Raw genomic sequence first — 10544 nt, 5'->3', positions numbered from 1 at the left:
CCCCCCCCCCCCCGCCACTTCACTACTTCAGTTATTGTACCAATCCTTGGTCTTGTCTAGACTTTTTAATGTTTATTTATTTCTGAGAGAGAGAGCACAAGCAGGGAAGGGGCAGAGAGAGAGAGGGAGACACAATCTGAAGCAGGTTCCAGACTCTGAGCTGTCAGCACAGAGCCTGATGTGGGGCTTGAACCCACGAACTGTGAGAACATGACCTGAACTACCCAGTCGCCCCAAGTGAAGACAAATTTTAAGTGTGTGTTTGTTCAGTAAACTAAATAATGGCTTACATGAGTTGGGGAGAAGATGCCATTTTCGACTTTAATATATACAAAGAAACCTAGTTGATGTTCTTAATTTTGTTTTCTCCCGTAGGGTAGAAGAGCAGAGGATGGCTCCGTCATTGATTACGAACTGATTGACCAAGATGCCCGTGTAAGCAAGCTTCTTGGTTTGAGCTTCTGTTTTCCAGCAAATCTCTAGATAGTCTATATAGTAATTATTGATCCTGTGTAACAATGTACCTCCAAACTTAGTGGCTTCCTATGACAAACACTTAACATATCTCAGTGTCTGTGGGACAGAACTGGGGAGTGGCTCAGCTGGGTGTCTCTGGCTCAGGACCTCTCAAGAGGCTGGTGTCAAAATGCGCCCCAGAGCTGCATCATCTGAGCGCCTGACAGCCTCAGGAGGATCTCCTTCAAGATCGCTCATCCACAGGACTGGTGGCAGGAGGCCTCAGTATTCTCCACATGGGCCTCTCTGAGGGCTTGCCCCAGTGTCCTCACAATCTGACAGCTGGTTTTCCCCAGAGTGATCCAAGAGAACAAGCAAGGAGGAAGCCAAATGCTTATTATCACGTAATGTCAGGAGTCACATAGTGTTACTTCTGTCATACCCTTTGTTAGAAGTGGGTCACTATGTGTAGCTTATGATAAGTGCAAAGGGAAGTAGGCACCTCTTTTGGAAGGGAGGAAAGTCAAAGAGTTTGTGGGCTTCATTTTCACTTTCTGGGAACAGCAGTTATTATAAGGTAATCCCTCTTGATGCTGGTATTAATTACAGGATCAATAACTGACTCACATACGCCTTTTTAGGCTTCTCTTATATGGAAGTACCAGATTTTGCAGGGTGTACTAAGGCTGTGTGCACTGGTGTGCCCTGGCTACATAAACAACAAGGCAGAGCGGAAGAAAATGGTGGAGGCAGTCAGGGGTAGGGCTGATGGCCCTTTGTGGTGAGGGAAAAGGGGAGGGTGGCGGAGACCCTTCCTGTCCAGTTGCATAACACTTTTTGGTGTTCTGGTCCCCGAATCACCGAGAATTGTTTGTTAAGCTGATTCAGATCACTGTGAACTGCATGCCTTTCTCAGAGGGTCAGCAACTATCTCAAAGCATTTTAAAAGAGCTGCAGAACAAAATTAATTTAAATTCAATCTTAGTTTTAAAATTGAATATGTTTCACACAGCACTTTTAGCAGGAGGTAGGGAAAGTTTTTATTTTATTTTTTTGACACTTTTATTCTATTTTACTTTATTTTATTTTTATGTTTACCTATTTATTTATTTATTTACTTTCTGCCCCTAAATGGGCTTGCAAAAGCAAAAACGATGCAAGGAATTTTAAGTCATTTCTGGTGTTCTTCTGTAAGGTGTACCAGACATGGACCAACTTAAGCCAGGCCCAAAATCCCATGCTCCCAACTGCACTCTGTGGCTTTTTTTTTTCCTTTATAGTTTATTGTCAAGTTGGTTTCCATATAGCACCCAGTGCTCATCCCCACAAGTGCCCTCCTCCATGCCCATCACCCCCTTTGCCCTCTCCCCCTCCCTCATCATGCCTCAGTTTGTTCTCAGTATTCAAGAATCTCCCATGGTTTGCCTCCCTCCCTCTCCCCAACTTTTTCCCCCCTTCCCCTCCCCCATGGTCCTCTGTTAAGTTTCTCCTGTTCCACTTAAGAGTGGAAACATATGGTATCTGTCCTTCTGGTAGAGAAGGTTTTTAAATAAAGCGGTAGAAGTTAGGCTTTACAACCCCCAGATGGTGGGTGATCACTTAATGAGTACCTTAACCTTGAATGAATCTTTCTTGCCATTTGTAGCATGACTTGTAGTCCTAAAATTTCCAGAAACTATAAATGAGACTTCCTCAGTCTCTGAGAAGCATGGGTATGGGTACCTGGTCTGTAACTGTCTCCAGCCGGCAACCATTAGCATATTTGCTATCAAAAGTCCCAGAGGAAGGAGGGCTGGATGTGCTAATGAACATTTCCTTGTCCTTCTATATAGGAATAGAGCTCTTAGTTCTTCCTTTGGCGTTCAAGGAAACTGATGTGTCAGCACCCACCTCACAAACAATCTAATATTACTTTGCTGCCTGTGTCTTCAGTGCAACTATCCTTTCTTATTTGGCATTTCCCGTGTATAGGTTTTGGGTTTTTGCATGACATTTTTTATGACCTTACTCTGGATCATGTAGTCACTCTTCCTGTTGGGTTGGGCTTGTAGGATCTCTATGATGCCGGAGTGAAGAGAAAAGGAACTGACGTGCCCAAGTGGATCAGCATCATGACTGAGCGGAGCGTGTGTCACCTCCAGAAAGGTGGGTGCTGTGCTGAGGAGGGCGTAGGGCCTCGGGATAGTGGTCCTCTCAGCCAGACCTGCTGGTTATCTGTGTTGAGGTGTGAGTCTGCCAGAACAAAGTTCACTCTTTACTTTGCACCCCATAATCTCATCCCTTTTCCCTCACCAAGTCCATTGGCCCTTCTCTTCCATTGTGGGTCCTTCTTTCTCCTAAATATTTTCCATGTTTGGTGCTTTACCTTGCTGTCCCTTCTTGTCTAGGATCATGTTATTTTGCCATATTTGTTGAAGTAAGTGAACTTTCCTGGACACTGTTACTGTTTCTTGTTGCTTTCAAATAAAATAGGCTTCACTTGGAGACGAAGATGGTCAAAAGACGTAGTCTGGGCAGGGTCGTATAGGACAGTGCCATTCAGCACAGCTGTCCCAAGTCACCTGGTGCAGTGTCGACTCTAGTCCTTCATGGCAACCCCCAACTGTCTTAGATGCTGTGATCATCCTCATTTGTTTGTTTATTTTTGCCATGGTGCATAACCATGCGAGTGATCTTTGACAGCTTTGATTAGCAGTTCTGTTATGGTAATTTTTTTTATTTTTCCTTAGTCTTTGACAGGTACAAGAGCTACAGCCCTTATGACATGCTGGAAAGCATCAAGAAAGAGGTCAAAGGAGACCTGGAAAATGCTTTCCTGAACCTGGGTGAGCAAGTGTGGCCCTCTACTCCCAACCGTGGTGGACATCAGCTTTCAGTAAACTGTGCCATAGCAGAAGTCACAAGTGGCCATCCTGTTAATTCAAGTGTGTTTGGGAGGTGTGGCTCCTTTACACGACTTGGATAGTTGTATAGTCTTCACTGTGTAAATTTAAGATATGAAACTGAGGGAGGCTTATGTTGGTAGAGTGAGAAGTTGCCCAGGAAGAATAAAATAACAAGAAAAAGGGCCCTTTGGGAAAACTCACCTATCCGCTTGGGTTTCTGCAGCCCTCTAGATCCCCTCGTGTAAAATCACAGTGGAGCAGAGTTACAGAGGATCCCGGGATTTGCCTTAATGTTTCCCATTTTGCAGTCCATTCCTGTTACATTAGGTCATCTTATTTGTAGCCTTGGGTCCAGGCCTCACCCTTCCCTGGTGAGGAGAGAGGAGTAGCTGACCCCTTTTCTTCTCTCCACAGTCCAGTGCATTCAGAACAAGCCCCTGTATTTTGCTGACCGACTGTATGACTCCATGAAGGTAAGGGCAGCTGGCTGAGAGGTCCGTGTTTCCATAGAGGGCTTTTCTTCTTTTGTGCCCCGAACTAAGTCTCCTTGACTAGTGGCTGGTGGAAGGGACACCCCTGTCTGGGTGCAGGAATGTCCTAGTCAGCTGTGGTTGTATTTGACAAGTGAGAAAACCACAAGTCAGTCTTCTCTGTCTCTCTGTCTCCCACCTACTTGAACATGTTGTGTACAGGTAGAAAATAAAGTGCCAGATGGTAATCGTGTCTGACTCCTCCTCAGACTTCTCAGTGATGGCTTTCCATTACCCCAGAGTAAAGATGGCCAAGGAAGGGGGAGATTATTAAGTGCAGGAGACATTGTGCTATTTCTTCTTAAATTGTTACCAAAAAGCTCGTGTGGCTTATGTCATTTTCTTTACAGATCAGGAGACTGGAGCTCAGAAGGCTTTAACTAGCCTGAGGTTGCGTAGCCAGATTTGAACTTAGGTCTGTCAGCTCTTAACGGCGGCCCCACAACTGACTGTTGAGTGGACTGTCTTCTTCCACAATCCCATCCCGTTTTCCACACCTCAGATGTCCCTGTGCTTTCCAGCTACCTGCCCCCCCTCCCCCCGCCCCCGACGCCTTCCTGCGTCACTCCTTGTCCACACCGCCCCTCCCATCTCTCCCCGCGTTCTGCATCAAATATGACCTGTTCGGCAGTGCTTCTCATCTGAGACTCTGAAAGCAAACTCCATGGTCTTTATTGTTTATACTGTTCACAGTGGCACAGAGCCACCGTGAAACTGTGGTGGCCTGTGTTGTCTCAGCCCCGAGAGTCAGGAACTGCTTGTTACATAGGCAAACTCTCACACTTCTTAAACTGAACCATGCAGTAGTTAGTGCTGCTACACGTTTACTGAATGCACAACATGGGGGTTTGTGCTGATTTCATCCTGGAGTGTTTGAAATTCCAAGATGCTCATTTTTCTTAAAGGAGTAATTTCATCGTTACCTTTGCACTTTCTTAAAGGGCAACCTTATCAACGCAGATGAATTCTAAAACTTGCTGGATTAATACTGTCAGTGAATTGTAACTTGGAACATGAACTTGACTTTCAGGGCAAGGGGACTCGCGATAAAGTCCTGATTAGAATCATGGTCTCTCGCAGTGAAGTGGACATGTTGAAAATTAGGTCTGAATTCAAGAGGAAGTACGGCAAGTCCCTGTACTACTGCATCCAGGTAAGCCCCGCGGTGACGTGTTGGACCTGCCTGGCCATCCACAAGGCCCTGGAGCCCCAGGCTGGTGGCCTGTCAGAATAATGACAGAGTGGTGGTTTTCTAATTCACTGGGGAAGAGATGCTAGTCCTCAGGTATCAGGGGTTTATTTAGAAAGTGCCGTTAATCATTTGTCCTAGAATCTTATAGAGACAGGCAAGAATTTTACACTTCCCACATCTGCTATTCTACAGTGATAATTGGTGTTCATGACAATGATCCTGTGAGACTTGCTGACATCCTCCCGAAGAGCCTGAGATCAATTAAATTTTACATATTATTATGCATTTGACCCTTGAACCACACAGGTTTGAACTGCACTGGTTGAAAATCAGTAGATCTTTTTCTATAAAGATCTTTTTCTTTCTGATTTTCTTAATAATATTTCCATTTCTCAAGCTTACGTTATTGTAAGAATAGAGTATATATAATACATATAACATACTAAATGTGTGTTAATCGGCTGTTCGTGTTACAGGTATGGCTTCTGGTCAACAGTAGGCTATTAGTAGTTAAGTTCTGGGGGAGTCAAAAGTTACATGTGGATTTTTGTTGGGACAGGGGCAGGGGCTGGGGCCCCTAACCCTGGCCTTGCTAAAGGGCCACCTGTTTCCATTTTTTGGCTGTCCTCTGTGATAGGCCTGGCAACATTTGGTTACTCATAACTTCATCTCTGCCATCCATTTAGTCTCTCTGTTTTGGAGAGACGGAGCATTCGTATGCAAGGAGTGGCTGTCTGCACAGCGGCCCCCTGGTGTGTCCTTCAGACAGGCATAGCAGCCCCCCTTTCCAAAAGACCCTGAAAATTTCAAAGGCATGGTTACCAAGGATGAATTTTGAGGTGGGTTTGGTATACCCAAGTTTATTAGAGCACGTGTTTAAAGTTTAGGGACCAGTGAGCTCATTAGTAATCATTTCCTCATTTCACTGGCTTATTCCCACGTGACCTTAAGAATCCTGGAAACCCCATGGTGAGGCAGGAAAGTACCTCGTCTTCTCTGGAAGCACCATGGCCAGAGAGAAAAGTGGTGGTGCTCACAGGACCTCGCTGCAGTAGGAGCAGGCCAGGGTCTGTGGGGCTGGTTCCTTCCTGTGTTAATCCCCAGCACCTCACATTCTTTCTGCCCTTGTGGTAATCATGTCACTTGAAGGGCCGCCCCTAGTTCCAGACCCCACGAGGGTCTGCTGATGATGGTTTGGGTCTTTTTCCCTGGCAGGTCCCCCAGAGTCTTGTCTTTGCTGCCGTTCAGGGAGGCTCTCTCTGTGATGAGCCTGCTTGTATGTTGTTGCAGTCTGGGTCTTTTTTTGATACTGAATTTCTTTTTTCTCCTCGGCCGTTTATAGCAAGACACGAAGGGCGACTACCAGAAGGCGCTGCTCTACCTGTGTGGTGGGGATGACTGAGCCACGACAGTATGAGCGCCAGGAGCGGCGTTCCTTTGTTTCCAGCTAACAGTTCTAGAACGTAGCTTGTGACTAACAGTCCCCTTATGCCTGTCCCTACGAGGATGACATTAGCATTGCCCCCTCCCCATCTTTATTTCAGTTGCCTAAGCATAGCCTGCTTCTCAAGTCTAGTCTCTTTAGCCAAAGAAATGAACATTCCAAGGAGTTGGAAGTGAAGTCTATGATGTGAAACACTTTGCCTCTTGTGTACTGTGTCATAAACAATGAATAAACTGAATTTTTACTTTATAATCAAGTACTTTGTGGACCTTGCTTTCAACTTAATTGTTTAGAAATCAAACATGCGTAGAAAAAAAATAAAAATCAAACATGCATCAGGGCTGTATTGCTCAGCTGGTAAAGCTCTCCGCTAGAGGAATAAAGCTCTGGCACTCAGCTGTCTGATACGGTAGCCACTATGCAGATGTGGTGATTTATATTTAAACTCATGCAAATGAAACACGATTAAAAATTCACTTCCTCAGTCACAGTATCCACATTTCAAGTGCTCGATATCCACATGTGGTTAGCACCCTGTGTATTGGACAGCATGGGCAGAGAACATTCCATTACAATGGAAAATTCTACTGGGCAGCTCTTCATACCCAGGGGATGATAGTACCTATGGGGGAAAACTTCTATCTGCTCATCTCACTGCAGGTAAATTACATGAAAACAAATAATCAGTAATGGCCTCAAACTGGGAAGAGGAGTGGGGTGGCGTGGTGGGCTCTATTTAGCATATAATTGCAAATATATGTAAAGCCATCTGACTTCCAGAAATAAGTAACATTCTAGTCTATCCTAACCTCAAGGACTCTCCTGTCAGTGAGTCAGGCTACAATATTCTTGGAAAGAGGTGTAACAAAAGTGGACTGGGAGTACAGGGAAGAAAGTGATTGCTTTGGGGAGGATTGGAGATGACGACCCAAAGGAAAAGGAAGCATCTGAGCTCTGCCTGAAAATCCAAGGTGAAGTTTTACAGCAGGAAGAAAGCTCTCCACCAGATTCTTATGGTTCTGCTAATGGCAAGTAGGTGATTGGCACTCGTGGTACTATAGGAACAAAGACTTATGGCAGAAAGAATTATGTCTCCCACACCTCCTGGCAGCCAGGGGCTGTTCCTAGGACCACTCGGTTTTGGGTCCACCCTTTCATGGAAAGATTGCAGCAAACATGATGTGTGTTACTGTATCTCATAATGCAAAGGTGCTGTTTACGGGCTGCTAGCCCAGGCCACTGCAGACAGCCTGTTACACAGGAACTTCCCCTTCACAGGGTGTAGGGCTGGAGGCAGAGGGAGTTGATGGTTAGCCCCAAACCCTTACACTGTATTTATTTCCTCCTCAGAGGATGCTGTGTCAATTGCTAATACCAGAACCTGATGACGTAGGACATGGTAGTCTGTGCAGGGACTGCAGGTAATGGCAGTGAAGGTGTGAAAAGGCTAGTTGGACAGAACGTGGGGAACGGGGGTGCTGAAGAAATGGAGAATGCCTGCCCCACATTGAGCACTTCAAATTCAATTAAAACGACACTGTGTTGACCAAACTAAATGTATCTGTGGGCTGAATGATTCTCTGCTTTGACCTTTGGCAAACTTTGGGTAGAAACTTGGATAGAGCACGGCTCTTGTGTAGCCCATGATGTGCCTGTAGGTCCACTAAGCTATTCTTGAGAAAGGATGTGAGGCAAAACTAGTGATTTATCAAATGTATCCATCTATGCATATTAGAATTGATGCTCAAATCCCAAAATATACATTTCTGTGTGCTTGGGGCAGAGTTCAAGGAACTGCATATGAAGCAGGACCTTTACATTTAACCCTAAATTATGGTATTGAACTCAATTGATAGGGCTGGGCAGAAGCTGTCAGGAGCAATGTTTCATATCAAGAAGTATCTGGTCTTTATTCTTTTCTTCATCAAGTGTGTTTTGGGCTGCAAAGGGGAAAGTAGTAGGAGAAGGCAAGGCTGTGCAGCCAGAATGTGGGAGGCTTCTGCACCTACTGTGCCTAGGGCACCCTGACCAGTGGTCTGGCTGGTTGGACACTGCAGCAGGCATGAGGGAAAATTCAAAAGGCAGATTGGCACCAGAAAGGCTCTGGGAGAAACGTTCCAAACACTGCCCGCTGTCTCTCCCCTATATGGAGCAATGATTGTCTAATATCATCCAGAACTGATAGGTCTCATATTCTCCTGGATTCCAGTCTATCCTTGGTCAAGCTGTCCAAACCATTTCTTGAAATAAAGAACCATCTGGAGATGTGAATGGTCTCCCAAACAATTTTACTTTGTAAAGAGAAGGAAGAGGGCATCAGGCAGGCTTTAGCATTTTGTCAGTTGATAATAAGAACTTTGATTTTTATTCTTTGAGGAGTTATAGGCAATGCATGTACTAGAGCCATGGAAACATACTGAACTATGTGAACAAGAGGATGTTTTTTTTTCCTCTGACCTCTGTTGTGGACCTAGGCAGGGCTGTCACACTGGACAACTCCAGATGCCTCTATATGAATGGTATCTCCTTTTGAATTGTGCAGTACACAATCTGAGAGCCATATATGACAGCCCTATATGGTGACCCTAGGCATGTGTAAGATGGCCCATTAAGTCTTTTGTCACAGAGTTGGCTTCCAGATTAAAGACCAGTTTTACTTGGAAACAGCTGGCTAAACTTCTGAAGGCCTTGGTTTTTCCAGACTCGATCTTCATGTCCGTTTTACTTGGCTATACACGAACGCCTCTGCATATGAATCTTCCCAGCGTGCGAAGTTCCTCTAGTGTAAATTATTAGTAAAGATGACTAAAGCAGGGAAAACCTGACTCACAGAGTGGCTACATTTAGCAAGAAAAATGATTTGAGGACTGAACTCTTTTAAATCAATTTTTAGTCTTTAAATGACTCCAATCTCCAGGCCTCTCCCCATGTTTTGACAAACAGCTTCGGCTTCTTATCCACATCAGTTTATTTGACCTCCTTTTTCCATCAACTACCAAAATGAAAACTCTGCTTTGAGAGAGAGAGAGGGAGCAATTTTAAACATCCCTTAGCAATGAGGCAGAACATGCTATAGCCATCAAGTTCTAGTTGTTCATTCTATTTATTGAGAAAAGCCTGTAGCCTGATTTCTTTTATGCGAGTACATTTGAGCAAGCAAAGTTTATAGAGATGACTTATCTCATTACATTAGAAGAGTGATTTGCTATCTCAGCATCTATAAGCAATTTTAACAGACATTTCTGGATGAAGAAAAGCTTTTGTAAATATATGCGAAAGACACGATTTCATCAAGCATTAAATTGGAGGTGCCCTGGAAAAATATTACATTTGTGCATTCAATTAGCTTGATTGTGGCTGAATTTTGTCCACTGAAGGCAGCATTTCTGCAGAAAAACAGAAGCATTCCCTACGTCAGCAGGTTTCCTAAAACAGAAAAGCACACTTTCCCCCTTTGCAAGTCTTCTTTTGCATTTGTGCTGTTCCCAGTTATGCGTCCCTAATCAGGCTGTTCGGTCTTGTTCTCCACAGTAGAGTGCACGAGGAGAGTAAACCAGAAGCCACTTTATTTAGGTGAAATCCAAACCCAACACTTCCAACCTTAAATAGCCTGTACCCAGTTTCAACGCTTGGCAAGCTCTGGGCAAAAATGGGACGGGTCAAGATGGACTTAAGTTCTCCAAACTTCCCTTCCTGTCTCTGCAGGGCCTCTCTCTCCTTTGGGGTTTGTGGGATGCTGTTTTAACTTTGGTGTGGCTGTTAGCCCATGTCCCTTTCCTGGACATGCGTTTATAGGGTCGGCCTTATCTTGAAATGAAAACTTTGCCTATTACAGGAAGGAGAGGAGTTACTAAGGAAATGGACAATGGATGCAAGAGACCCTTCTTGGAATCTAAAATCACAGTCAATAAATGAGCTAAGTATTCAGGATAATTACCTGCCCTCCCCACCTCTCCCACTTGGTGATCTGTAGTTGAACAATCAGCTTTTCTGTTAAGAAGCAACAAACCAGAAAAGACATAGTATGTCCCCCACCT

General features: G+C 44.7%; 1 protein-coding gene across 2 annotated transcripts in view; it reads left to right on the top strand.

Moving 5' to 3' along the window:
• ANXA2 (annexin A2) overlaps positions 1–6763 on the top strand; it is a 42786-nt gene extending 36023 nt beyond the window's left edge. For both annotated transcript variants that reach the window (XM_029950892.1, XM_029950891.1), the window contains exons 8-13: positions 376–435; positions 2508–2601; positions 3186–3281; positions 3756–3814; positions 4902–5024; positions 6406–6763. In XM_029950892.1, the coding sequence (XP_029806752.1) occupies positions 376–435; positions 2508–2601; positions 3186–3281; positions 3756–3814; positions 4902–5024; positions 6406–6465 (492 nt within the window). In that variant the 3' untranslated portion in view covers positions 6466–6763. The remainder of the gene's footprint in view (positions 1–375; positions 436–2507; positions 2602–3185; positions 3282–3755; positions 3815–4901; positions 5025–6405) is intronic.
• The last annotated feature ends 3781 nt before the right edge of the window (positions 6764–10544 follow it).

The sequence above is a fragment of the Suricata suricatta genome, chromosome 9, assembly GCF_006229205.1.
Source record: "Suricata suricatta isolate VVHF042 chromosome 9, meerkat_22Aug2017_6uvM2_HiC, whole genome shotgun sequence".
Lineage (NCBI taxonomy): Eukaryota > Metazoa > Chordata > Mammalia > Carnivora > Herpestidae > Suricata > Suricata suricatta.
Note: the sequence above shows the minus strand (reverse complement) of the source record. Positions and strands in the feature narration are given on the sequence as shown.